This window comes from Microdochium trichocladiopsis (assembly GCF_020744255.1).
Source record: "Microdochium trichocladiopsis strain MPI-CAGE-CH-0230 chromosome Unknown B0I36scaffold_6, whole genome shotgun sequence".
NCBI classification, from domain to species: domain Eukaryota; kingdom Fungi; phylum Ascomycota; class Sordariomycetes; order Xylariales; family Microdochiaceae; genus Microdochium; species Microdochium trichocladiopsis.
In genome coordinates this window covers 1,928,919-1,955,612 of record NW_025763549.1, presented here as the reverse complement: position 1 = coordinate 1,955,612, position 26,694 = coordinate 1,928,919, and the positions used below count along the sequence as shown (strand labels likewise).

Genomic DNA, 26,694 nt, shown 5'->3' with positions numbered 1-26,694 from the left:
AACGCGGCCTCGTGCAGCTGTCACCCTGCCGAAGCTCCCAGTAGCTGTCTGGGATGATCCAGGGTGTCATCTGCACTCAGTCTCTGGGTCCCGTAACTCCCAATGGGGTCCAATCAGGCAACGAGGTGCTTGAGTTGGCAGCAGCCCACTTTAGACTTACTGGCTGAACGCGGGTCCTGTTGTGCCTTCTGCCGAGAAACGCCAGTCCTGGGTGGGCCACGGTGCTCCCTGCCCATGGTTGTTGGGAAATGTCGACCTCTGGAATGAACTGCATTGCCCGATTCTTGTGTCGTATCATCAGCCCGAAGGACCTCGTCTGTGGAGGATCATTCAAGTGATAGATTTCCCTGCCACAAACACGAGTAACGCCGTCGTGCATTGTGACTGGGAGCCAGCCAGCGCAGCTCTGCTTCCTATGCTTTGTTGTAGGACCACAGGAGGGTTGTGATTGGTTACAGGTCGAGTTTCTGACTCTCCAATTGGGCGAGGTTTTAGCAAGCGACCTGCCACGCACCCGAGGCATCTGCCAGATTGGTGGGTGGGGTTTAACCATGGCATGCGGTAATCCTTGGCATTTGACAATGTTGTGGCGAATGCAGGTGATGGTTGGCTTCCAACAGCGTCGCTATCTCTTAAAGGCGGACGGAAACGCCCCGTCCTCGATCACGCAAGCAGGGTTTACGTTGTAAGTCCCGATGACCGATAAATCGAACGCTGCCGATGCTATTCTGGACGTAGCCGGGGCGACAAGAGAGACGGAGCCTCCTGGTTACACGGGATCAGCACGTCACATGGTGCCGTGCACTTTGGACTCTTGGTTGTCAGGCTTGAAAGAGGCTGGTGAGGATGAACCACGAATCTTGCTGGATTGAAAGGCTGTTGCAGGCTGCGCACAGGCCAAGTGATGCAAGGATCCTTGCACTGATTTTCAGCCAGGCAAGCTGACAAGGATAAAGCGGAGTTGACTGTCAGTCATGCATGCGGGCGAGGTTGGGGGATGTATGCAGCCGTCTCGCATGCGTCGGCCTCGCAGGATATGATACTTGAAATGGCGGTGACATTGCGCTGCATGCCGCCAATGTTGGCGTGGTCCCGTGAACGCCGATGTTCGGGCGGCTTGGCTGTCTATACTGGATGTGTGCGGTTCAGACCAGTACATTGTGACTATGAGGTCGATTGAGCTTGGCTCGTAGATGACATGCGTTGCTTCCTCTCCAAGGTTACCAACAGCATCTTGTCGATACAGGATAGGACGTGGTCAAGGCCATTGCGTCTACGGTTCCAGACGGCCTGGCGGCCGCCGCGACGATCGACATCAGCATAAGGATGTTTCTGGAGCGCCAATTGAGGTGCCTCTCACTCGCTGCCCAAGGAGGACAAAAGGCTGCAGATGGTGCCTCCTGACGCTGACATTGAGCGGGTGGCGGAAGCCGTGTTTCTGGGGTTGTCGTCGAGCTAGCCCAGGGTGCTGTGCTGGGGCAGAAGTAGGCTCGTCGGAGCCGCGGCAGGCAGGCCGGAAGGGGAAGGGAAGACGTGCCTCCCAGTCGAGCCACACGACACAACCAAGTCATAAGGCTGGGATCGAGCGAGTGGTCAGACGGTGTTGCTTGGGGCCACGGCGGTCCTGTCCTGCGTGCGGTGTGACGTCCTCTGCACACACTTGCTTGGAGGTCGAGAACGAAGAGCGGGTGCTGGCCGTTCGTCCTAGGGGGCTCCTTCCTCACCCACCCTCATCCTCGGACCTCGACCAAGGCGGCCAAAGAGCTGCACACCACACAACCCGTCACAACCCTTTGCGATGGCAGGCCGACCCAGAGCTACGGCTCCCCCCAGGCTCAGCAACACGGCACCCGTGCAGCAAGCAGCCGGCGAGAGGCAGCAGACCTTCCGCATCTGGCAGCACTCGTGGCTGGTGTCGCCAGCGAATTGCAAGGGCGCACATACGACGCAGAACCACGGCAGCGGGCACGACACAGACGGATCGGCCAGCTTGCCCGCACGAGCGTTACATTCTTGGCTTGCTCACCCGACCCGGACGTGGCCACTTTCGCGCTGCAAGTCCAGCCAACAGCACCTCGAGCGCGACCTGCCATGACGCTCGTGGATCTCTCCCGCAGCCAGGGTTCCAGCCTTCCCGTTCGCCATTTTAGGCTCTTCCCGTCCCTCACCCTTCCGCCCGCCGGCCCCTGCCTGCCCGCCGCCTGAGTGCGCTTGCTCCCCTGCCCTCCTTGAAGGTTTGCGCCCCGTGGCCCCATGCCCACTCGAGCGAGCCGTTGGGCGTTCCTGTCTAGACCGTGCGCCTGCCACCCAGCAGAGCAGCCCACCGCACGAGACGCCGGGCGGTCGAGCATTGCTGCTCAGATTCGCTCGCCGGGCACAGGACAGAGGTCCCCACGTGCGCCGCCGCTGTGCCACGTAGCTGAGCAGACCTGCATTTTGGTGTGCATGACAGTCTGCTTGCTGCAGCAAGGTGGGCGGGCCAGCGCCGACTCTCTGGCCTGTGCGAGTCGTTGCGTCCCCACAGCCAGCATGGGACTTGCAAGGATGCCATGCTCGTCGACTGCATGCTTTGCTCAACTCGATCATTCCTGCCAGGGTTTGCCCCCAATCCCTGGAGGGGTCGTCAGCTCCTTTGTGGTTACCCCCGACTTAACAGATTGCCGGAAGATTATGCCACCCTGCAGTTCCTCTGCAGCGGCTGGGTTGCTGACTGCCTCTCGTTGTATGAAGCCCACGGGATAGTAGTACTGTAGAATAGACAAGTGGAACTCATGGTTCGAGCCACCCATGGCTCACTCAGAGCTATAGTGCCTCCTTCTAGGCCCAATTGATTGCAATTGTTGCGTTGCAGCATGGGCTCAACGCCGCCCATGTATGAGGAGCTATACTTGCCGTCAGACTATCGGTGCTTCAGCGTGTTTCGGCATAGCACAAGGCGGCGCCCGGACGTCGCAACTTGTTCGTTACCTTAGCAGTCATATATCTCAGCCTATGTAGGGCCCTACTGCTGGCTGCAGGGTTGTCTGCTTGCTGCTTCTATAGTCTAACAGCAGCACCTCCCAGCCGCGTTTCTGCACTACATCATGCTTGTGTCTGACCTCCCGATTGACTTGCAAACTCACCTTGAGGAGGGCAGTATCACATGATAGTACCAAAAGCGATATTTCAGGCGTGGCAGATACCCTTCAGAAACCATTGCTCTTAAGGGACAGGCCAGCAACTCGGCGAGCATGACTTTCTTTCGAGAAGCCTGGCTGATTGCTGGGCCTTCTTCGAAAGGTTCACGAAGGGAGAATCCAGATTCACACGTCTCAGACACTCCCTCGTGCGACATTGACCGATCATGCGCGGATTTGCTGAGCGTGTGCGACATAGGCAGGATCGACAACAGGCGGCTTTCTGCACTACAACGTTGAGGACGTGTCAGAGTCAAAGCCAATATAGTTTCGGAATGCGGAGTACGCGAGCCTCGAGGTGAGATCTGATCTGAGACTGGCTTATGTTGGGAAGGGCCATATTCACTATAAGTCATGTTTCCAGATCAGACGGCCATGCCTCTGGGACAAACAGCCCCACGAGCGACAAAGGTCTTCATCTCGTCCATGTTGTAGACCGTGCGGACAAGTTGTTTCAAGGAACGGCTTAAATAGCACGCACAGCAAGTCTCAACTCTGGGCACCTCGAGCAGCAAAGGTGGACAGAATGGAGCAACCAAGTCGGCATGGACAAACGTGACCTCCGCCTCATGTGGGCTACGTGTCACAAATTACACGTTGCCGCACGGGAGGCAATCTCCAAGCGCCACCCGAAACAAAAAGCAAGCAAAGCCACCACCTGCAGAACTCTGCTCGCACAAAAGGTGGTCACGCTGGGCGAAATACTTTATCTTCACCACCAAAGCCCCTGGCATTGACTTCGTACAATGCCATCTGCATGCCAGAGATTTCGCAGCCTGGTGTTCCTTGACTTTGCTTTTCTGTTCTCGCCCCGCGCCGCCTTTCGTCTCAGCCGTTGCTCTGAGTGTCGCTGACTCACGCGCAATGTTTCCGTGTTTCTGTTTCAGAACAAGGCGATCCCAGACGAGACCCATTGGTCGGTAGGTCCCAAATGTTCTCCAAAGGATATTCATCTGCATGCATTCACCCCCATCACCAATTACGGCGTTGTATTATCATTGGACAATTCAATTTTCTTTTTCTTCTTTGCAGCATCCGGCGCTGACCGCGTCCGAGATGCAAGACCTGCAGCAACCTCAATGGCCCGCCCGTCACCCCCTGCTGAAAGGTTAAATCCTCAAAGCCGATGGCTTGCTGGGCCCATAACCTGCAGGGATTGTTGCACGATGAAAAGGAAGTATCCCTTCGTGCAGAATCGTTGTCAAGGCGTCTTCATTGGGCGGCCTGCCTCTGTTCCGCAATCGTGCTGTTCCGGCAGGTGTCGGCCCGATGCTCCAGACCACCCGGCCTGTCCGTCGGGATGTCTCTCTCATGATCTAAAACATACATCCTCAAAGACACATAGATACTCAGAAATGCAGATCGTCACGGAGGAGGAGGCACGGCCTGCAGATTCCTGTGATTATTCAACCAAGAGCGGCAAGCGTGTGGGAAGCCCCAAGGCAGGCCCTCGGTCATGTCTCCGAAGCCCCCTTACCCCCCCTAACCCCTCTCTCTTTTCTTTTTGTCCAGTTTGCCAAAGCTTTTTGTGTCTCTACCCATGTCCATCCTTTACCAGGCCTGGTCAAAGCCAAGTCTTTTGCAGAATCTGTCCCTCCCGGTCTTTCAGGGATCATCCCCCTCCCCCCGTCCCCCCTTCCGCCTGGCGCTTCCGACAATGCTGCATTTGTTCTCGTCGGGCCGGTCGGGTCATGGATGATGGCCTCGGAGTCTTAGGAGCCTGCATGCTTTTTTTGCTTTTTTCTTGGAGTGAGCACTGCCAGCTGTCTTGGTTTGGAGACGAGGCTCTCAGCAGCACGTCCATTCTCCCGTGTGAAGTGCAACTCCGCGTTGAACGACGGGCATCTGCGGAGGGAGAATTCAGTGGTGGCTGCTACTGCTACACACATATATCATATCGAGTAGATCTTAAAGAGGTTTTCAACAGTGCACCATCAAGCTGAAGAGTGAGGGATGATTCCCATGCTGTAAAGCATGCCAGCGCACGCGTCGATGTTGTCTCTGAGCCAGCAGAACTCAAAGATGATCACAATACCCTCTGCGTGCACACACACGCATACACACATACGCACGCACATGAGAGACAACGCGGTATGTCTCAGACTGGGCCTGGCTGGACCTGCCACACGAACGGAGGATGTTCTGATCTGCAATGTTTGAAGCTGGGTGGGAAGGGGATCCTCAAGACAGCTGCATAAGGCGTTCCAATGGCAAAGTCTTGGGATGCTGCCCAGCGAGCTCATGTGAGTTGGTTCGCTCGGAGAACGGACTATGACGCCAGCCGTCGATGGTGCGTGAAGCGAAAACCATGACATGGGAGGTGCGGTGTGGCTGCTACGATGTGAGTACGGTATCTTTGCCCACGAACTTCCCGGCTAGGATTGCCTTGGAAGAAAGGAGGAGAACAGGAAAATCTGAACAGCGATAATACCTAAAGAATATACTTATCTTGCATTGTGACCAACCCGAAATATGACAGTGCCGTGCGGGCTTGTCGTATATACAGCCACACTGGGCATGTTTGTCTTGTCTGTATGCCAGCACAAGCTCGATATAAACCCTGAAAAACGTCCACGTCTTCTACGTACGACCATAGGATCAAGAAAATTGAGGGTCCCGTCCGCTCCCCTGCCACACAAGCTTGATACCGCCGGATCAGTAGTTGGGTCGGTGACGACCAGCGAATCCCCGGTGTTGTACGTTTTTCGTTTTTCTTTTCTTTTTCTTTCTTCCTTCTCTTTTTGGTGTGGTTACCTCCTCCTCGTCTTCCTGTTTTGGTTTTCGGATTTTAACTGTCTTTTTGTCCTTGGCTTCCCGTTCCCTCTCGGGTGCTGGAGGCTACTGTCAAAACCACCAGCGAGCAAGTCGAGACGGCTGGTTCGAAGGAGGGCAAAGGGTGGACCAGGGCCAGAACTTATATCAGAGCTTGATTTCCGGCCATGTGCCATGTTCGTACTTGATACTGTCTTTTCATCATCACGACGCAGCGGTTCGAGAAGATAGAGCTAGTCTCCAAGACAAGTTTGAAGCACCTGTTCATGTTGGGTAGCCGGCCGTATTCATAATGGTTCAGAACTTGCCGACCGGGGAGCGTGGCTCTGGCAAAGGATCTTGATGGCGACCAAGGACTGTTCTGCAGATAGATGAGCGGCGGCTCGAAGGAAGGAGGCCGAAGAAAACAAGGCTGACTGGCGATGGAGTCGTATCACGAAAAGTCGGCGCGGAAGAGGGCGGCGGATGATCGCTTCCTCCGGTAGTCTAGCATGACTTGACAATAATGCAGGGGTCGCTAGATCGAAAAGACCGACTACAAGATAGGTTCACGAAGCTGGACGGGAAATGGCCCGTCCATTGTAAAGTGGACTGTCCAGATTGACTTGCCGGTTTGTGAAGGGAAGAGTCACAGGATATATGGTTGCAGAGTAGAATAGAGATCAAGCCGGGGATTAGCCCGCAACTAAAGGCCATTGCATTCCCATGGTCTTGGCCCTTCTTTAGTATTTGGTGGCGTCGCAGCTGATCTCAAAGATGCTGCATATTTTGACGTGCCTGGTCGTTGAGCAGATAGATAGAGTGTCGCACGCAACCCACTGCCTCCCAAACACCAAAAGATGACTGACAACAACCGCTTAAAAACCATCGAAAGGGCATGCAGAAGATCCGCTCAGGCTTGTCTGTGATTTTGTCCATCACACCCAATGACCAGCAAGTATCAGCTTTTTCTCAGGTTAATGAGGAGATGACTCGCCAGGATCCAATATCCCCTTTCGAGGCGTGCCAGGACATGCGGTGCTGATTGTCACAAGACAGTTCATACAGTATCGCGGACGTGAGAAAAATAAGACATGCGATGAGTCGTGCTGGACCAGAGCGAACCTGCCAAGGCCTATCGTGAATCTGGACGGCATGCCACGAAGGCACTCTATCATAAGAACAATTCGTGACGGATACAAGAACTACGATCTTGAATCCTTGACGCTGACTCGGAAAGGTGCTGCTTGAGCATGTGGATCTGCTTGTCGATTGGTCCAAAGCAGTCCAGTACGGATAGAGATAGGATCTTTCGCCCGGGTTTCTAGATGGACATTGGTCCGGCTTGAATCGTGAAGTCGATGTAGCCTTGGGATGAATTGCTGAATTGTAAGACGCTTTCAATGCAACCAGTAGCTACCCGTAGGTACTCAGGGCATAAGCGTTGTCCATATCATATTGAAGGACGGAGTCAATACACTCCTCCGAGACTGATTTTCGTCGAGGGTCACATGAAACAGATAGCACGTGTCGTCAGAGACGGCCCAGGGCAGTCCTGTTGGCGGTCGTGGAAACAGTTCGCAGAGGACTGACCGACAAGCACCGCTCAACTGCTCCATAGCAGTAACTCGGAAAGAGCAGTGCTGACTCAATGGCAAGGACGAGCATAGATTATCTGGTCGGCTTCAAGAGCTGGAACAACCAACCTCGTCGAAAGATGGCTGCACTGGCTTTGAGGGAGGCCCCCCGCGTACGTTCTCTTTGTGCTGCTGTGGGCGGCAACCGTTTCAACGCTTTAGGCGGTGCCCTTTTATCAGACGGGCATCATGGGTCTATCATTTCTCTTGGTTTTAAGCTTTGCCATGGAGCCGGCTTGTGTGGAGTGGAGTGGAGTGATGTGTCGTGTCGAAGGTGGTTAATGATGACAATTGACGTTGGAGATGCAGGTGGGGGACCTGTCAGTGGCACTGGCCGCCCAATGGTCAATCTCATCGAAGGCTCCAAATTAGGTGCAACAGCAGCAATAGCAGCAGGGAGGATGCAGTAAGCATAGTCCTGAAGCATACATACGTGCTTTACTTAAAGTACCTTAAGGTGCCTCCTCATGGTGCTTGGCAGGCCCGGAAATCTCTGGCCCCTGGCGCATGGCATCAGCAGGATGGCAGGCGCCACATTGTGGTGGTGATGCGGAGCTTGCAGGTTGGACCGCGTTGCATGGTGGGAGGCTGGGCCCCACTTTCACGAGGAGGGACACGCGGCGGAGGCAGGCAAGGTTTGGAGATGGATGGTGGATGGATGGATGGGGGTCTGTTGTTGGTGCGAACCTGGGGCCTGTTTCTTGGAGGGTGTGCTGGCTGGGATGAACTGCCACGAAATCTCCGGGCGGCGCCTATACACATCCGATGCCAGATTGGATGGCCTGCTAGTTATCAGCCGGCGCGAGGCCCCGTCCGTCGATGGCGGCGTTATCAGGGCAGACAGAGCCTGCGCCTGGGGCATGTGGAGGCGGCGGCGCGGGCTGGCGATCTCGATGGCTGGCGGCAGCGGCCGGGGGGGTTGTGTTGCTGGTGCAAGCTGGCCAAGGTTGAGATCCCGGCGCCGTGGTGGATGGGTGCAACCCCCTCGGCCATGGCGTGCATCTGCAGCGTGCCTGAACAGGCGGCTGGTCATGGGGGGCAGAGCAGTGAGCTCGGGAGCCAGGAACGGCCAGAAGTGGCCGGCTCCACGAGGGCAGCTGGCTGATGAGACAGGCCGATTATTCTCGCTGGCAACTTACGTACATTTAGCCATGTATGTACTCATGTTGGTAATGAACTATCCCCAGGCCTGCCCGCCGAAACAACGGCAGAAGCGTTCGAGCTCCAAGGCTTGGCCACGACGTCATCCGCAATCGCCCTAGTCCGGCATCCCGGCGCTGTGCGGGCACGGGTGGGCCGCCGCCCGCCGCTTGCAGAAAACAGCACACCAGCGAGCGAGTGAGTGCAGGTGCGCGACCCCCCTACCACCACCCACTGCCGACACTTTGACTTTGCGGACAATAATCTCTCACCGCGGCTCGACTGCTCTATCTTATCCAGTGCCATAAAGATGGCCAAGCACTGACTGCCGCAGCATGCAACAATGAGAGCAACCTCCCGCGCAGCCCTGGCCTGAATCTGGCCTGGCAGAGCATGGCATGGCCTGGATCCGGTCAGTACCTAGTGGTTGGTGATGGGCTGTCCCGTCATCTCTGGCGCCCACAAATTCGGTCCGTCGCGGGCCCCAATTCTGCGTAGTGCTTTGCTAAATGCGGTACGACATGCCCATCCATGACCCATCCATTGTGCCAAATCCCTGCTGCACGCCACGAGCATCGCGCGCCAGCTTGGAACGGCTCCCAAGGACCCCCCAGTCCACTCCGTCCGTATCGGGACCGGTCCTGTCTTGATTGACCATGACATGAACTGCTCCTGCCGGCTCGTGTTTCTTGCTGCCCTGCTTCTGCTCCTGCTCCTGCTCCTGCTCCTGATCCTGCTCTTTTGCCTCCTGCTTTTGCTCCTGACATCGGCCGCCGACTATTCTCAGATTGACTTTCGCTACGCCTACCTGTTGTCAGCAGCTCCAGCGCTGTCCTGAAGCGCTCCTGTCGTTTGCTCACTCCATTGTCGCTTTCTTACTACACCACCACCCTGCTCAGCAATCGTCAGCCCAGCCACGCGGTTTGATCGCTCTCGAGACCCAGCAGGTTGACGACAGCACCACAACACCGCCGTCCCGCCGACAATCACTATCATGCTCAGCGCCCCGATCTCCTAGCTCTCTCTCGCCTTGCTCTGCCATCCCAGCTTGTGGACGGCATCCCAGACGCGCGCCGCTGCCGTGTGCGGACCCCGTCCTACCTCGCCGTCCCACTTCATTTCTCCTAGTCCCGCGCCTGCAAACACCTCCCTAATCATTGCTGACACGTCCGTTCTGCCAATTGCTGGGCTCAATCTTGTCCTTCTGGTTGCCAACGGCTGTCCTGCAAACACTCCAACGCCGCATTCCACCTGGGAAGACCGCGGTTGCTTTTTCCGCGACTCAATCGCACGTTCCCGTACCTAGGCCACGGTCCTGGTGTCTCGCCCGCGTTGCTTGGCAGCAGCAGATCCACCAGCCCAACGACCCGCCATGCCGCCGTCTTTTCTCAACTTCAAGGAGCTTCGCAGGCGATCACGGGCCAGCTTCCGCACGGAGCGCTCCACTGACACGTCAAGCAATGACGAGCATGGCAGCCACGATGCCGGAACTCCGACCACCGGCTCCCTGACGCCGCCCTCCGTTGGTGCTCAATCAGATCCCGCGCTGAACCTCCAGATCAAAGACCAGCAGGCACCGCCAGTGCCCCCCGTACCTAGCCGACCGCCGCTCTCGGGTTCGCCCACCAACCGATATAGCATGTCAGGAATGGCTGGACTCGGGTCGCCGTCGGTCAAGGGGCGTGCATCGTTCCCGACATCCCAATACGCCCCCAGGATTACCAACGTTTCAGAGAACGCTTGGGTATGTATTTTCTGCGACGGGACGAAACGAGCTCCTCATACCACAGATCCAAACACGCACCAAAGTGGGAAAGCATGCCCAGAAGCACAAATCACTGACACATCGCGTTATTCTAGGTATCTCAAAAGGTCCTTCTCTTGAATGGCACCGTTGGCGAGGATCTCCACCAATTGCTCGATGGTACCGTGACAGTCAGTCGTCTTGATGATGCATTCCCGCCAACTTCATGGCCAGTGTGCGAGTCGCACTTCAAGGCTCTTGTGTACTTGAACCCAGGCGCGAACAAGCTGCGATTCGACTTCTCGAGCCCAAAGCTGGCCAATAGTGGAACCTCGAACCCGATACATACTTCTTACACTACCGTCCATATGGTCCCTTCAACCAATGCACCCCCGTTGCAATTGGCCATTCTGCTGGCAAAAGACTCACCAGGGACATTCGACGCTGTGCCGGCGCGGATAGAAAAGGAAGGAAACGACCTCGACACAGCTATTCGCAAATTCCGCATGGCCGCGTATCTGTGGCAGGCTTTCACCGCGGAGCAGATGTCGAGAAACAAGCTTGGGCGGCGAACATTCAGATTCGAGGAGGAGTGGACGACGGGCAGCTGCAACGTCCGTGATCGAGAATGGGGCACGATGCGATCTGAAGCACGTATCCATGTCATCCGCACCGACAAGACTCTCGCCGAGATGCGCGACATTGAGCGTGCGCAGCAAAACACCAAAGCCTCCAAAGGGGGTGAGCTGTACTCGATAGCCGCGGACGCAGTCAAAGACTACTTCAAGCCGCTGCCGGGTCAGAAGCAGTACGTCTCGGTGCTGCTTCTCGATGCTCACTGGGACACCAACCTGAAGCTGATCACTGGACACGCCGCGCTTGGTGGTAATGCTGGTGACCTTCACCTTGCTGTTTTTGGCTCGCATTGCATGCAGAGCTATCCGATGACGTTTGAAGAGGTGGTTCCTGCTTTCAGCGACTGCACTCCGACCGACACCAACCATGTCGCCAACGACTGCAACGACTGCGGAAGCTCTTGGGAAGCTGCCAATATCGGCATCGGGGCCCATATGCACGAGACTGGCCACCTGTTTGGATGCCCGCATCAGGAGAGCGGCGTCATGCTTCGGGACTACGTCACGCTCAACCGCTCGTTCGTGAGCAGGGAGGCGTACTCGACAAGGACAAAATCCAAAGGAGGCTTCGTTGGGCAAGATACCGAGTGCACGTGGCACAGGCTCGACTGCCTCCGGTTCCGCAGCCACCCGTGCTTCCGTCTGCCCAATGATCCGACGCCCCATCCCGACGACAGCCTGCAGGCATGGCCGGTCGAGAACGGGCAGGTTCTGATTACCACAGCCTCAGGTGTATCTTTTATCGAGCTGTACGCCGAAGGCGACGAAGTATGCCACGCCTGGATCGAGTACGGGCTCGAGAACGGGTCAGTTTATCGAACCCTAGCCCTGACGGAGAACGAGCTCCGTGAACGACTACCTGAGCAGAAGCGCCGGCTCAAGCTCAGACTCGCTATCAAGTCTCACGGAGGGGGCAACTTGGACATCGATGACTTTCATGCCCTGTGCTCGAAAGCGTCAGCCATTAAACTGTCTCTGACCAAGTCCGCCTACCGAAGCATCAAGCTCGGTCTCTCAAATATGGAGGGCAGCCAGCCGGAAGAGTTCATATTCTCGAGTGCCACGCACTTGAACCGTGTCATGTCGAGGGTCGTCTTCTATCACGGCTTCGCTCTTGATGGTGTGGAGTTCTTCTATGATGACGGCTCGAGCCAGCTGCTGGGCAAGAGGGGCGGCAAGCCCGGCGGAGACAGCTTCGAGATGGGTGAGCATCATGGCTGGATCGTTGCGCAGGCATTTGCTAACACTGGTTGTCCAGATATTCGAAGGGGTGAATACATCACTGGGTTCTTCGTCAGATCGGGTGCTTGGATCGACGCACTACAAGTGTTTACCAGCATGGGCAGGAAGTCAGCCATATACGGCAACGCAACGGGAGGCTCCGCGTAAGTCTTCAGGCAGTTCATTGCACATGGCCAGAGATTGCTAACGGGCACACTAGGCGCACGCTGCTTGCACCTCGCGGATACACTGTTTGCGGTGTTTCGGGCTCTTCTGGCGCGTGGATGGACGGATTTTCTGTCATCATCACGCACTAAACCCGCAGCATCTGGGCACAATATTCTACCCTGGATCGCTTAGAGGCACAGGTCAGGGTTACGTCCTGAACAATGCCTTGTGGTTGCAGGGCCTTTGAAAAATGGGCCCCGCAGTCTCGATGGCTGCACCATCACGATTAAGTGAATGACATGAACTCTATATTTATTTTTGCATACTCCTATATACCCTTTCTGGAGGATACCCCTTTACCGGATTCCTGGCAGCTGGGTCAAGCCGGCTGGCGTGGACTAGACTGTTATGATAGCTGTGGCACGGGCATCATGTTTGGACATCGAGGGCGCGGAGGTGCCACTTGGCGTGGCCCCAGAGAACTAATGACGCCTGCGGAGCCAGGAAGACTGGAAATCACACGAAGCAAACCGTACGTTGTGATTGGTATAATTCTCTTTTCATTTTCTGGCGTTGGGGGCACATATCATTGACTTGACGACAAGCACATAAAGTCAACCAAGGTTACCTAATGGACAAAGTTTGCATTTCTGTCTGACGGCCCACTAGTGCTCGTGTATTCTCGTTTTGCATGATGAGGCTCCCTCACCAGCTGGAAACCACTCAAGTAGCGTACCTGGGCGGCAGGAGCAACAACATGGATGGGAATTGTGGGCAATGACGCAACCCGGCATGCTGAGCTCGGTGGGGCCTAGAGCTCCCCTGCGCTTCGCTTGCCCAATCAGAAGCCCTCCTGGTGCAACACCCCACGAGCCGCCACGATCGTCACCGTCATTTTGCTGCGCCAGCTTCTTTACCCATTCTGCCTTGGCACAGCATTTCGCCCTGGGCAGTTGACAGCAACATCCAGGTGTCTACAACCACCACTTTTCGCTCTTGTTGTTCTTCCGTGCGCATACCACGTTGACGACACCCTTCGTTTCCCCGAGTTCTTCGTGAACGTTGCTCCGCCGTCCACCCTCGCGAACCCCTCCAAGCCATCCCCGAGCACGCAACCGTCGAGCCCTCAGCCGTCACCGACCTTGATTCCTACTACACCAACGCATCTCGATACTAAATAGCCACTGCAATGTCGAAGCGAACAAGCGCCGGCAACGGGGCTGCGAAGGCGATTGTGCCGTCTGAGTCCAGTACGTCACAACTGTCAATCAGCTGCAGCCTGCCAAACTCGGGCCGGGCGATCCACGAGGAACAGACGAAGCAGGTGAAGGGAGAGAGACTGACCAGCCGCTTTCGGGAAATATAGCTGTCGACAAGCAGAAAGACCTCCTCGCCTCCACGAGCACTCACTTCTCGCTCGTACGAGCTATGCACATGGCCGACTACATCACTGAGCTCAACGGTATGCACTATAACTCCTCGGCGTGAGCATAACAGCCACAGTCCTATCGCATCTTGCTCAATGGGTCTTGGGACGTGTATCAAGAAGAAGCTGACATGGGCGGACTCTCCAGGCTTCTGTGGCGTGTCCTCGGTTCTCACCTCCCTCCGCTACTGCCTCGGCGACCCCGCCGACAAGAGGCTGCTCTATATCGCCCTCGCCTTCCTGCCCTTCGGAATGTTCTTTGACTTCATGGACGGCCGCGTGGCCAGGTGGCGCAAGAAGAGCAGCATGATGGGCCAGGAGCTCGACTCTCTCGCAGACCTGGTAAGTCTTTTTGGGGCTTTCCCCTGCATCACGCCGTGTGTGCCCAGCGAAGCAGCTCCAGCCGCTGACCAGCTTGTGACCGTCTCCCTTCCACACAGATCTCGTTCGGCCTTGCACCCGCCTGCATCGCCTTCACCATCGGCATGCGCACGACGGTCGACCACTTCCTGCTCGTCTTCTTTGTGCTTTGCGGCCTGACGCGCCTCGCCCGCTTCAATGTCACCGCCGCCAACCTGCCCCACGACGCCAGCGGAAAGGCCAGCTACTTTGAGGGCACGCCCATCCCGACCTCCTTGGGCCTCGACGCCGTCATGGCGTACTGGGTCAGCCAAGGCTGGACGCTCGACCAGCTGCCTCTGGGTCTCTGGCTCCAGGGCACCGCGCTCGAGTTCCACCCCGTGGCGCTCGTGTTTGTCGTGCATGGGTGCTTGATGTGCAGCAAGACGCTGCACGTTCCTAAGCCTTGAGAGGCCCCTTTCGAACGAGCGGCTTACCAAAAGCTGCCAAAGGTTTTGCACAGGGATAAATAAGCTCGGCCCGGGTTCTAGAGCACAGATACATGGGGCGAGGGAAATAGGAATGGTCTTCTTTCTGTAGAAAAAGGGAGGGGGGGAGCACTGGAACAAGGACGGGAGAAGCGTTGACGCATCAAACACACGGACATGATGACACGACGATCCCCCGGTAGGGTTTACGAGAGCACAGGCAGGTTTTTTTTTTTTTCCATCTCTGACGAGAGACTTTTGTCGCCTGTTCCATTGTTCATTACCACCGTTCCTCCGCCTCACTTTGGCGTTTGGCTCCTGCTGGAAGTACGCAATGGCGTCAGTGGATAGCACTGAGAAACACGACCTACAGGACTCTTTATAATTTTGCCATGTTGTCGAGGACGGTGCTCTACTTGATACCTTTTGTAATATTCAGCCATGTGCTTCGTGAACATTTGTGTATCTGCGTGGCTAACCGGCTGATCATCACGGGATGTGGGCGAGGTAAGCCATTTACATGAGCTAGGTTACAGCGCGTCCCCCATCCCACATGACTCTGCCTATCTCGGATAGTGGTAGAAATGGATCGGCTGATGACTTGACGAGCCCTGTGAAGTCTCCGGTCTCATACAGCTTTGACCAGCCCATGATAACAATACCGCCGACGGCCGCAGTCTGTTGTGCATACATGCGCGCTTTACCTTTTGTCTCCTTTTCGATGTTCGTGGCGAATCAGTCCCCTCCCGCTGCCTCGGTGATGAGCTCTCTCAGCGCTCCTTTCTCTGCAAGAAGCCGCACCCACCGGTGCACTGCGGGCGTGTAGTCCTGCTGGCGCGCGCGCAGCAGCTCAGTCCCTTCTTCACGGGCGGCTAGCTCGGCCGTGTACTCTGCCATGAGCATGGTTTGCTGACTCTTGAGGTGCTCAGGGTCGGCCAGGGTGGGTGACTGCTGGATCACTCTTGCCGGGGGTCGACCTGGGCTTGTGGTGATCGGAGTTGTGGCGGCGAGATCGGTGGCATCGCCGGTCAAGTTGGCGGGCACGGTGGACACTGCAGCAGTCAGAGTCGGGTGGCAAGCGTGAACCTCGTCATTCTCGGCATATCCCCCATACATACTCGAATGGCCCACCCCACGTAGCTTCTCTGTGCAAGCGTCGAGTTGCTCGACGATCCTCCTGACCGGAGACTGGCACACTGCAAGGAGGCTGCATTGTAGGTATTCGTCTGCCATCATACGCTGCTGGATGGAATTGCTCGCTACTCCAAGCCATTCATCTTTCGAAGAGAATGATCCTGCGTTGTCAAAGTCAGGCCGTTGGCTCATCCTCAACATTCAAGGACGACAAGCAGCGCTCACGGCCGGGAGATCACCTACCAAGGCAGCGTGGCTGGACCTCGAAGCCATCGAGCTCCCAAACCTGTCCATCGACAGGAACGTATGCGATGTAGTGAAACGCCTGCTCCGTATTTGCACGCTTTTGAATTCTGCCAGGCCGCGTGGGCTTCTTCCTGCTCTGCACGCACCGCTTCTTCTCTGCTGCTTCCATCTTGTTGTCCAGGATCAGATCTTCGGAGACGAGGTCCATACGACTGCCATTATGACGAAGAGTGTTAGCTGTGGTGTGATCTGCATTGGACGCGTTTGGGACAATAGCGGCCTACCGAGCCACCGAGTTGTGGATACTGCGTATGAAGTCATTCTTGTCCAGCATATGGCCTCTGTGCGGCGGCGGCAGTGACAATGTCATATCCTTAAAAGATTGCAGCTCCTTGCCGAGAACGGCTTCCTCTGCATTCATGACAATGTTCATCAAAGCTACTGTGGCGCAAGCATTCGTGGTGGTCTGAAAGACTCGTTAGCAGCAGGCTCGGCATGGGTGCCTCGGTTCTGATCGCACCTGGTTCCCAAACCAGAGGTGTGCAGGACAATCCTCGCGATTGTCGCTGGCAGTGGCGCCCTCGATGTACTGGTACAAATAGATGAGACCATGGACTGGCTTTCTGAGGGGAAACGTCAGCGGGTTGATCACCGATCACGAGATATCTAGCATGGGCGCTTACAGAAGTAGCTCGAGGGCGAGCTCATCCAAACCGAACAATTCCTGGACCTTGAAGTCCTCGGCACCAAGCAAATGCAACATGGCATTGAAAAAGGCCTGAGAGCTTAGTCGTCAGTTCATGCCTGGCCAAATGAACACCAAGACCGGGGGTTTTCCACTTACCGGTTCTGACTCAAGCTCGACCCAGCCTTTGTACTCGGTACGCTCGTCAGGGTGCATGTGGGTAACCACCTGGTCAAGAAGGACCATGCTGTCCTCTGTGACATTGATCTCTTCCGCCGCGACAGCAGCTTTTCTCTTGGGCCGGCTCGCTCTGTTTGTCGGGGCCGATTGTCGAGACGCACTCTTGCTAGGGGTGGCGGCAACAACAAAGTCTTCATCCTCGAACTTCTTGACGCTCTTCTTCGTGCGAGATGATCGACGGACAGTATCAGTCGATGGCTCGGCAGATAGCTTGGGTGAATGCAGAGGCGTCGCCAGGGCTGCCGGATTATTGGAGAGCGCCATCAGGAGACTTGTTGTGTTGATCCGGGAGAATGTCTTGCTCTGATAGGCTCGTACAGACGCGTCTGGGCGAAGCAGCAGCTTTGTATTTCACAAAATGAGCGAGGTGGTTCCAGAGTGAGTTGCGTGGTTGTTGGTCCTCTCAGATGGCGAGGACGCCAATGTTGGAAGGTGGCGGGCGGGTGTGGGATTGATTGTGGTGAGAGTCGGTCATGGCTCATGGATTGCGACTTCCCTGGACGGGCATACCCTCATCCGGCCAACAAGCAGTCGCCCGGGCAGAGGCACAGGTACAGGCAATGAAAAAATGGGCGATTTCATGCCGGGGCATCCTGTCTCTGTCTCTATCTCTGTCTCTGTGGCACCTCTGCGAGGCAGGACGATTCATGGCAAGCCCAGGACTGCGATCCAGCACGCTACGTGCTCAGCATGGTGTAAGTGGTCAAACTCGCCCCGATTCCTAGACCTTGGATATGCACTGCGTTTCGAGCAGCACTGAGTGAAGCTAAGGGGAGCAAGACTGGGTCGTGATTGGCTGGGAGGCCTTTTGTGCTGGCCAAGCTCTCCACAATGCAAGCTGCCTAAGCCCATCTAGGTCACTTATTATGTACCTTAAGGTACGTAGTTGGCCAGCCCCCTGCCTGCCTGGCCAAGCTCGACACGCGCGGTGCTTGCAAAGACGTGAATTTGCAGGGCCCAGCTTTCTCTGATGTTTACCCTCGTCGCCATCACCACGCACCACTCCCGCCATCGCCACGAGCTTCGTGGCCCAGCTACACCGACGTGACTGCAGACCCCCGGGACGTCTCACAGGAAACCCGCCACTGTCGCTGCAAAGCACCAGACGGCCACACCACCACCAGCCAGCTGGTCCCGGTGCAGACACCACCAGCCTAGCCGGCCAACCATCACCGCCAACAGCCTCTCTCACCAAGGCATGCCATGAACGGAACGCCGCGAGTGCGCTCGGGAGGCTTCCCCCAGACTCCGGGCACTGTCGCCCCCAGATCACGGCCCCAGCCGCGCCAGCTCTCGCCCTCGCCTGCATCGCATAAACCGAGGGCTTCGCTCCCGCCCGCGCCCGAGAATGTCGGCTCCTCCACAACCAGCAGCAGCCAGCCCGTCATTCCGACACACATACTAGAGGCGCCGAAGCAGCGTGCCTTTGCCGCCGCAGCCTATGGCATCCTCTTTATGTGGCGGTTCTTCGACTGGATAGACATCCTCGAGGAGAATGGCGGCTCCTGGTACTACTTTGCCAAGTGGGCATTCCTCGACTTCGTCTTTATATTCTCCTTGCCCTCGCTAAGGATACCATGGCTCGAACTGTCGTCACCGTCTGCCGCCACCATCTTCTTCCTCCACATGGTCTTCAACTGGCTGCTCATGTTCAACATCCCCGTGCCCTGGCACGGCTGGCTCGTTGCTTTCGTCAAGGTGTTCTACGACCGCGAGCTGTCTATCTCAGAACACACCGTCCGGCCTTCTAGCATTCTCTACAACTCGTCGCTCATCATGGGCAAACAGATCATCAATATTCTGCCCGAAGGGTATGTGACCCAGGCCCTAGTTGGGGGACCTTTGCAATGCTCACTACTAACAATGCTGTTATAGATCTGCCGTGCTCAACCCAGAGAAGCGGCCATACTGCCTCGGGCCCCAGCAATCTGTCGTCACGATTCCGATCTACTTCAATTCGACCATCCCTGCGCAAGTGGAGCTTATTCGTTTCGATCTCGATACCAACGCCGAGGAGAGCATCAAGTTGACGAACAAACAACTACGTGAGATCAGCAAGGTAGCGGGCAAGGTTGGCGATGATGGAGAGCGTGGATTCTACCAGTGGGGCATGCCTGTCAAGAAGCCCGGTGCCTACCAGCTCGGTCGCGTGCTGGATGAGTACAAGCTCGAAATCCAGCGCCTCTCGGCACCCACGTTCATTGTGCCCTGCCCGACTGCCAAGGTCAAGGCGGCCGAGTCGTCTACCAGGTGCCTCGGCGACCTTTCGGATCTGTCTCTGCAAGTGAAAGGCAGCCCTCCACTCAAGATTCACTACAGCCGTACCATCAACGGCCAAGATCACAGCTTCCACTACCAAAGCATTCAGCCAGATGGGTTCTCATCTCCGATGATCGGAGCGCAGCGCTCCTCTGCCATCGTCCAGCCTGGAAACGAAGACTTCACCTGGGCTCGAGCTCAGAGCGTCGACATTGGTCTGAACGAGTCAATGTCCACCGCCGGGTCTTGGCAATACTCGATCGATGCTGTGACGGATGGCTTCGGCAACATCGTCAACTATACCCAGGCGCTGGAAGATGCTGATGCGAGGCCAAAGTCCAAGTCGTTGCTTCAAGACTTTATGGTCCGACAACGGCCCCATGCAACTCTGAAGGGTTGCGATACTCGGAACCCTCTCAAGGTTGCCAAGGGTCAGTCCAGCAAACTGCCCATCGTCATTGGCCGTCATGGGAAGAAGATTCAGGGTGTCGCACACACTGTGACCTGGAACTTCTCCCCCATTGACACGCTCACTAAGAATGGCGATCACGGCGAAGTTATCGAGGTTGGCTCCTTCGTGGCTAAGAACCCAGCCGACCAACCAGTCATCTCGGCGCCTGGCTTGTACACACTGAAGTCTATCTCTTGCGACTCGTGCGATGGAGAGATTGAAGAGCCGTCATCTTGTCTTCTCCTCAATCCGTTAGAGCCGAAGATGACTATTTCGTCTGAGGAGATCCCAGACAAGTGTGCCGGAAAATCCATTGGCCTGCGTGTGAACCTAGATATGATTGGTACACCGCCGTTCAAGGTCATGTACCGGGTCACAAGTCAGCACGAAGACACTCGCCACGAGACTGTGGACATTCAAGGCCTCCGCCAACAAATCGAGCTTCTTCCGCGTCGCGCTGGCAGCTACAAATATCGATTCGTTCAATTGGGAGATGCAATCTACAAGAACCTCCCTCTTGCACCTTCTGATGAGTATCGCCTCGAGCAAGATGTCAAGCCCCCTGCTACTGCATTCTTTGAGCGTGCTCCGAAGCACGTCCACCTCTGTCTGGACCAGCCCGTCAAGGTCGACGTCAGACTTCAGGGAGACGGACCGTTCAGTCTCGAGTGGGAACTTGTACACGATGGGAAACGCAAGTCTGAGAAGGTCTCTGATCTAGCAAGCGATGTCTACACCATTGAGACGGCTCCGCTGTCATCTGGTGGTGACTACACGCTCGCCCTCAAGAGTGTTCAGGACAAGACTGGCTGCCGCGTGTTCCTGAAGGAGGAGATTCGCGTTTCGGTTACGATGCAGAGACCACGTGCCGCATTTGGCGTCTTGGACAACAAGAAGTCGGTCACTATCGTCGAAGACGCAACCGTGGGTCTCCCTCTGCGTCTCAGTGGTACCGGACCATGGAAGGTCAAGTATCGCAACAATGAGACTGGTGGCGAGCCACAGGTCCGCATCGCGGAGTCTGGCAATGATGTGATTGACGCGAAGACTCGTGGAACCTACGAGATCATCGAAGTCAGCGACAGCCAGTGTCCTGGTATTGTTGATGCCAGGGCGTCGACCTTCAAAGTAGATTGGTTTGCCCGCCCAGAACTATCACTCGTCCCGGCCGATGGCATCTCCGCAACAGGTAAAAACCACGTCTTTCAAAAGGAAGATGTTTGTGAAGGCGACATCGACGGCTTCGATGTTGCTCTCAAAGGTAAGCTTGCCCATCGACATGTCGCGCTCACCCAATTTGTGAAGCATATCTAACGTCTAGCAGGCTCTCCTCCCTACCATGTCCAATACGAGATCAAGCACAAGCCCAAATCTGGCTCTGGCGCTGTTGCGCGAAAGGAGTTTGATGCTGCGCTTGGCAAAGCATCAATCTCCATGGATACGTCCAAAGCTGGACAGTATACTTATACTTTTTCGGCACTGTCAGACAACCTCTACAACAGCGATAGAAAGCACCCAAATCCCCTCACGCTTGTGCAAAATGTCAATGCCAAGCCTTCGGCTTCTTTTGCTAAGCCCGGGCAAACCACCAAACTCTGCATGTCGGAGTCTGCCAACGAGGAACGCATTCCCATCAGGCTCGAGGGAGTGGCGCCATTCTATCTGGAGGTAGAAATCAAACACCATGCCGGCAGCTTCCCAGAGATCTTCAGGATCCCGAACATCCCCTCAAACAAATACGAGCTCTCGATTCCGCGGCAGTACCTTAAGCTAGGCGCCCAGCAATTGAGAATTCGCAAAGTCCGAGATGGAAGAGGATGCCAAACCACCACTGACGTCGGTGGTCCTGCCGTCCACATCCAGCTCTTTGACGCGCCAGCCATCTATCCCTTGGAACAACGAGCGGACTACTGTGTAGGAGAGCGTATTGCGTATACTTTGTCGGGCAGTCCGCCGTTCGAGATCCAGTACGAGTTCAACGGACAGAAGAAGAAGGCCAAGTCCACGACAACCAAATTCCGCCGCATAGCCGAATATCCTGGCGAGTTCAATATCAACAGCGTCAGCGACCGGGCCAGCGATTGCCCGGCGACGGTCAACCTGGTCAAGACCATCCACCCGATGCCCAGTGTCAAGATCAGCAAGGGCCGTGTGATTCAGGTGGATATTCATGAGGGCAGCGAGGTCGAGATCCTGTTTGAATTTTGGGGCACCCCTCCGTTTGAGTTCACCTACACCCGATCCAGCAACGCGCGCAAGAATCAGAAAAGTCAGGTACTCGAGACGCGCCACGACATCAGCTACGAGCACAGCAAAGTTGTCACAGCCAGCCTCGAGGGTACATACGAGGTCGTCGCCATAAAGGACAAGTACTGTGCCTTCTCAACTATGAACGTCGAGGCAAAGGACCAAGCGCAGAAACTGCTGCAGTTCTGAACGGCCGACCTGGGAATAGATACGCCGAAGAAGAGGAGGGGAAAATCAAAGTAATGAGGGGGATCTGCACGTTACTGCTGCTGTGGTTGGGTTGGATCGGAATCGAACGTGGTCGTAAATATATGGTGTGTGGATTGGCATTGCATGAGCACGGCGTTTTTATAATTGACTTTTCACCTTTTGTATCACATCTTCTCTCTGGTAATTGACCAACCAAATACGGACAGCTTGTTGCTGTTTTAACCACATGTCAAGCCCAGCATGTACTCTATCTAACCTGGATGTGAGCTCGCACGCCAAAGTACATGTGCATGGTCGTATCATGTACATGTACACACACCTGTGGGCTTTGCCAATCAAGCTTGGCCGTCGGGAACAGTGAATTGGAAACAAGTAGTCCTCTGTGATTAGGTAGATTATTTTGCTTTTTTCTTGCGCTACCCTCTTCATCTATCTGTATGATCATGACATGTCCGTCTGAGCAGAAGCGGCGTCACTATTTATAATCATCAACTATCCCCATTGGGCGCCATAGCGGCGGCCAGAGCCATCAAACTTTTCTTTCTGGCATAAGTCGGACGGCCTCGGCTCACGTGCTCGATGACAGCTACTTTTTTACTGGACAACCTATGACACAAAAAAGACATGGTTGTTAGTATGACGCTCGGTTCTTTTTTTCTGGGGAAACAGTCGAGATTTTTTCAAAGTTCAAAGTTCTAATATCAGCTACTGACCTTCTCCCTCAACGAACCCATCCACTGCCCGAAGCTCATTCCCTGGTCCGCCCGATCCTCAACCAGGAGTGTCTGAGCCCACAGTTTGAGGCTGGGCTCGCCATCCTCGCGGATGATGTACAAGTGCGGCACTATGATGCTGCCAACACCACGAGACAGGTGGTCCTTGCTCTTCTGAATGACGGCGCGGACACGCTCGTTGAAGTCGTTGTCCAGCTCGGGAATGGTCCCCTTGCCCACCCGGATTTGAGTGCGATCGGCTACCCCAAAGACGTCTTCAAGCAATTGCGGCACAGCATCCCGTCCAACCCAGAGGAATTGGGTCTGCCCATCATCGATTAGATAGAGACCATATGAGACGAATCTCTCAGATGAAAGGTTGACTGGCGGAGGCAAGACAATCTGACTAGTCTCAGGGTCAGGCACACCCGCATTGTCGGGCATGTCGTGCAGCGAGTACAGCCTTGGGTAGATGTACTGCATCAATAGCGGCAGTGGCAGTGTAGACAGCAGGCAGAGGGCAGCCGAGCGCAAATCCGAAGGAATCTGAGCAGACTTGCGCAGGCCAACGTTCTTGATGAGACCGAGGAACAGAACCGGCAGGCCGCGCAAATTCGCAGGGAATTGCAGGCCGCCACCACCCATGCTGCCGCCAGCCAGCTCCTTCTTGAATGTCTGAAGGAGCTCAATGAGCTTGCTCTGCAGCGCATCGCGTGCAGCATCGAGGCCACTGCTCAGAGCTCTCTCGACGGCCTTGTGGCTGAAATAGGTCGTGATGGCACACTGATCAGCTGATGCATAGACATCAGCCATGCTAGTCGTTGTAGGCAAGGCGAGAGTCATGACACGAATGCGGCGCTCTCCATTACAGGTCGTGTAGAGCACACCAGCCTGCAGGCAGACCACATTCTTCTGCAGGTTCTCATCAATGGCAACCTCAACAACGTAGCACTGGTCGCGAGGGAACGCGGGGAACGCGCAGAGATCCGACGACCGGTTGAAGAAGTTACCGTAGAATGTGCTCATGCGAAGACCAGTGGTAGCTCTGACTCTCAGGACAGCTTCTAGACCAATCTCAGAAGACAAGAAGTCACTGAACTCGGAAGCGAACTTGATGGCATCTTCAGCGCGGCCTGCGTTCCACCCGGGGTAGAACCATGTCTGTCCACCAGTGTAACGAGGCAGGTTGCTCAAGGAGGCAACATCCTGATACTGGGAAGAGAACAAGAACATGTCGATAGAGACCTGGTTCTTAGAGCACTCGACCGCGAAAGACTTGTAGAAACTGTTGGCTGTTTGAAGTAGTGAGCTCTCCTTTGAAGTGCCCAACAGTTTCTTGTCCTCCCGCATGGTAAGGCTGCCGACACCGAGGTTCGGGAGCGAAGCACTGAGCACAACCATCTTACCACCCAGAGGCGAGATGAGCTTGTGACCAGCACGTAGAGCCGAGCCCATGCATGAGCCATTGTCTTGGTTGTTCTGGAACATTTCGGGAAGCTTGGTCAGGAAGTTTTCGATGCTGTTTCGGCTTTCGGTGAGGGGCACCACGAGATCCTGGGGCACCGGCAGGAAAGGCTCATCGAGGTCGCTGACCACAAGCATACTCGTCTCGGCATTCTCATCGGTATCCTTGGGAATCGCGAAGTAGTGGAGACTGGAGTCAACGGCGATGAATCCGATCCGAGTCCGCCTGTCTGCGTTTGGTATCCTGTTCAGGCTATCGAGAATAGTACGGGCGCTGGTCGCGAGGAGTCCAGACGAGACGGCGGCATAGCTGACGTCAAACAAGAACAGGTAGACTAGGGGCTGAGGCGGCCGCACCATGTACTCCTGAGGCGCAACAAACTCGACCACGCTATGGTTCAGCTCGGCTCTATCCCAGCGGTTCACACTCTTCTGCGCGGCTGCGTCCCAGTCAAAGGCCTGAGGAACATCGTTGGTGAGATTGCACATGTTGCATCTCCATCGATGACCTTGGTCGAGGAAGATGACGAAAGGGTTGATGTATGTTCGGCATCTCCGGCAACGTGCGATGACTTGGTCCTGCACAACAGGAACCTGATCGTCAATGTCATGGAGCGCCGCATATGGCTGGATGACCAGCGCAAAGGGAAGCTTTGACTTCTTAAGCAGAGAGTGTGTGGTGGGAACTGCGTTGAGAGTAGAGCGCATGTACTTTGGCGGGCAGTTGGCTGTGGGTGATGGAGTGACGCTCGACTATATTAACGGGGGGGCCAACAGTCAGCATTTCGTGTCCATTGTCACATATGCACCTGAAGCCGCGGTTCCAGACTTACATTAGGAGGAAGGATACACGGCGGTGGCGGCAGATCCAGTTCGGAGACATTAAAGGGCTGATTGAGCAGATCTGTGGGGTACAGCTGATTCAACGCTGGGCGCGGCTGCTGCTGCTGCTGCTGGGGCATTTGCTGCTGGGCTGGCTGCTGCCCTCCCAGGTTCATGCCAGCCATGTTAGACGTAATTCCCGCCATGCCTGACAAGCCCGGCGCCGCGCCAGCGTTGTAGTATGGATCAGGAGCCTGGTATCCGCCGACGGAGGGCTGACCACCCGGGATGCCCTGTTGCTGCTGGCCATACGGCGCAGCTTGAGTAGGCGATGGGTAGCCGCCTTGCTGAAAGTTTTGGCCAGGATATCCGGGAGTGGCTGGTGCTGCTCCTCCAGTACCACCAAGCGGCGTCGCACTGGCATTCCCGCCGGTACCGTATTCGAAAGCCTGGGTGGCATAACCTCTCTTCTTCTTCTTGCCTTGGTCGGGGGCCTGGTAGGCGCCGCCAGCAGGCGGTGCCGGTGAGCCCTGTTGCTCGAATGCAGGCTGCTCGGCAGGGTACTGGCCCTCCTCAGTGTACTGCTGCTGAGGGGGGTATTGGCCGTAGCCATCGTTTGGGGCGGCCATGGCGGCGCGGTCGAGGGGTTCCCGCTGTCGTGGAGCTGTTGGTTCGGAGGCGGTGACGATTCAAGAGCTGAAGACGTCGAGCTGTGGTGTCAAGAGCACGACTACGGGCTGAGAGGACAGGAGGAGTGGTGCGTGACTGTTGCGCCCACTGACGACGCTAGGCTATATTGATGGGGGGATGGAGGCCACGTTTATCGTCCGGACCGAGACAGGCTGCCGGGCAGGTAGCGCGCGGGATGAGGAGGTGGCGGCCTCGGGTGGAAGCGTCACCAAGCTGACAGCCAGCAATTGAGTCGCAGAAGAGGTGTTGGGGCCGGCGTGGGAGGATGCCTAGAGGAACAGATGGGAGGCAGCTGAGGTCACGGAGTTGGTGGACAGCCAGCATCCAAGGTTCCCGGGTCGTGGTTCGCCCCCCTCCTTTGGACATGACGCTTGGCGGTGCTGGAGCGATTAGACAACCGTGGCCTGGCAATTTGTGGCCTCTGCTTTGCCCCACCATCCCCCGAGCTTCCTGATTGGTCCCATACACACTACCAATGGCTTTGTCTTGACCACTGGCAGTCGCCTCGCCTTGTGATAGTAATAGGGAGCTCGACTCAACTCTCGAGTATGCCTAGGTGCTCGCAGGAACCCTCCACAGGTCTGATTCCGTTTCGTTTGCGCGGTGTGCGCAACCGCCTTCTTTATACTGCACCTGGTATTCTTTGAGTGCATCTGACGCCTCGGTTCGAGCGAACGCCCAGACGTGAGACATTTCGTGTTGTCATGTCAACTGCCCTACCATGGGCAGCTCATTCCCAACAGACTGGGCATTGCTCGTGCCTCTACACCGTAGCACTGAACAACTCACACATATTCTGGTGCAGGAC

General features: G+C 55.9%; 6 protein-coding genes across 6 annotated transcripts; 3 read left to right on the top strand and 3 right to left on the bottom strand.

Annotated features, from left to right (window-relative positions):
• Positions 1–3,139: 3,139 nt before the first annotated feature.
• On the bottom strand, positions 3,140–3,625 carry B0I36DRAFT_325722 (uncharacterized protein). The gene is made up of 2 exons (XM_046154262.1): positions 3,523–3,625; positions 3,140–3,404 (listed from the first exon to the last, which is right to left on the bottom strand). Exons 1-2 carry the CDS (start codon positions 3,530–3,532, stop codon positions 3,202–3,204), a joined length of 213 nt encoding a protein of 70 aa, XP_046011700.1. The 5' UTR covers positions 3,533–3,625; the 3' UTR covers positions 3,140–3,201.
• Positions 3,626–10,076: 6,451 nt separating this feature from the next.
• B0I36DRAFT_244749 (putative peptidase family-domain-containing protein) lies at positions 10,077–12,621 on the top strand (the record flags this gene model as incomplete). The annotated part of the gene is made up of 4 exons (XM_046150086.1): positions 10,077–10,448; positions 10,565–12,287; positions 12,342–12,468; positions 12,525–12,621. The coding sequence occupies 4 exons, from the start codon at positions 10,077–10,079 to the stop codon at positions 12,619–12,621; spliced, it is 2,319 nt and encodes a 772-aa protein (XP_046011699.1).
• A 769-nt stretch (positions 12,622–13,390) lies between these two features.
• B0I36DRAFT_325714 (uncharacterized protein) lies at positions 13,391–15,160 on the top strand. The gene is made up of 4 exons (XM_046154261.1): positions 13,391–13,722; positions 13,839–13,934; positions 14,047–14,240; positions 14,339–15,160. Exons 1-4 carry the CDS (start codon positions 13,662–13,664, stop codon positions 14,705–14,707), a joined length of 720 nt encoding a protein of 239 aa, XP_046011698.1. The 5' UTR covers positions 13,391–13,661; the 3' UTR covers positions 14,708–15,160.
• On the bottom strand, positions 15,161–17,691 carry B0I36DRAFT_325713 (ubiquitin carboxyl-terminal hydrolase). Its single transcript, XM_046154260.1, has 7 exons — positions 16,950–17,691; positions 16,789–16,883; positions 16,626–16,728; positions 16,390–16,571; positions 16,103–16,317; positions 15,844–16,020; positions 15,161–15,777 (listed from the first exon to the last, which is right to left on the bottom strand). The coding sequence occupies exons 1-7, from the start codon at positions 17,292–17,294 to the stop codon at positions 15,461–15,463; spliced, it is 1,434 nt and encodes a 477-aa protein (XP_046011697.1). The 5' UTR covers positions 17,295–17,691; the 3' UTR covers positions 15,161–15,460.
• Positions 17,692–18,022: 331 nt separating this feature from the next.
• Positions 18,023–22,571, top strand: B0I36DRAFT_269985 (uncharacterized protein). The gene is made up of 3 exons (XM_046151266.1): positions 18,023–18,841; positions 18,906–21,001; positions 21,065–22,571. Exons 1-3 carry the CDS (start codon positions 18,234–18,236, stop codon positions 22,174–22,176), a joined length of 3,816 nt encoding a protein of 1,271 aa, XP_046011696.1. The 5' UTR covers positions 18,023–18,233; the 3' UTR covers positions 22,177–22,571.
• B0I36DRAFT_325710 (protein transport protein SEC24) lies at positions 22,572–26,237 on the bottom strand. Its single transcript, XM_046154259.1, has 3 exons — positions 25,208–26,237; positions 22,911–25,127; positions 22,572–22,803 (listed from the first exon to the last, which is right to left on the bottom strand). Exons 1-3 carry the CDS (start codon positions 25,823–25,825, stop codon positions 22,792–22,794), a joined length of 2,847 nt encoding a protein of 948 aa, XP_046011695.1. The 5' UTR covers positions 25,826–26,237; the 3' UTR covers positions 22,572–22,791.
• Between the last annotated feature and the right edge of the window lie 457 nt (positions 26,238–26,694).

Bases quoted from the DNA above. Each gene is read 5' to 3' on its own strand.
- B0I36DRAFT_325710 (XM_046154259.1), bottom strand. From the start codon at position 25,825: ATGGCCGCCCCAAACGATGGCTACGGCCAATACCCCCCTCAGCAGCAG. The intron at 25,128-25,207 runs GTAAGTCTGGAA...CCGTTAATATAG, and splicing joins CGTGTATCCTTCCTCCTAAT to TCGAGCGTCACTCCATCACC.
- B0I36DRAFT_325713 (XM_046154260.1), bottom strand. From the start codon at position 17,294: ATGGCGCTCTCCAATAATCCGGCAGCCCTGGCGACGCCTCTGCATTCA. The intron at 16,572-16,625 runs GTGCGATCAGAA...CGAGTCTTTCAG, and splicing joins ACCTCTGGTTTGGGAACCAG to ACCACCACGAATGCTTGCGC. The intron at 16,318-16,389 runs GTAGGCCGCTAT...TCATAATGGCAG, and splicing joins ATCCACAACTCGGTGGCTCG to TCGTATGGACCTCGTCTCCG.
- B0I36DRAFT_269985 (XM_046151266.1), top strand. From the start codon at position 18,234: ATGAACGGAACGCCGCGAGTGCGCTCGGGAGGCTTCCCCCAGACTCCG. The intron at 18,842-18,905 runs GTATGTGACCCA...ATGCTGTTATAG, and splicing joins ATCAATATTCTGCCCGAAGG to ATCTGCCGTGCTCAACCCAG. The intron at 21,002-21,064 runs GTAAGCTTGCCC...AACGTCTAGCAG, and splicing joins CTTCGATGTTGCTCTCAAAG to GCTCTCCTCCCTACCATGTC.
- B0I36DRAFT_325714 (XM_046154261.1), top strand. From the start codon at position 13,662: ATGTCGAAGCGAACAAGCGCCGGCAACGGGGCTGCGAAGGCGATTGTG. The intron at 13,723-13,838 runs GTACGTCACAAC...CGGGAAATATAG, and splicing joins GATTGTGCCGTCTGAGTCCA to CTGTCGACAAGCAGAAAGAC. The intron at 13,935-14,046 runs GTATGCACTATA...CGGACTCTCCAG, and splicing joins CTACATCACTGAGCTCAACG to GCTTCTGTGGCGTGTCCTCG.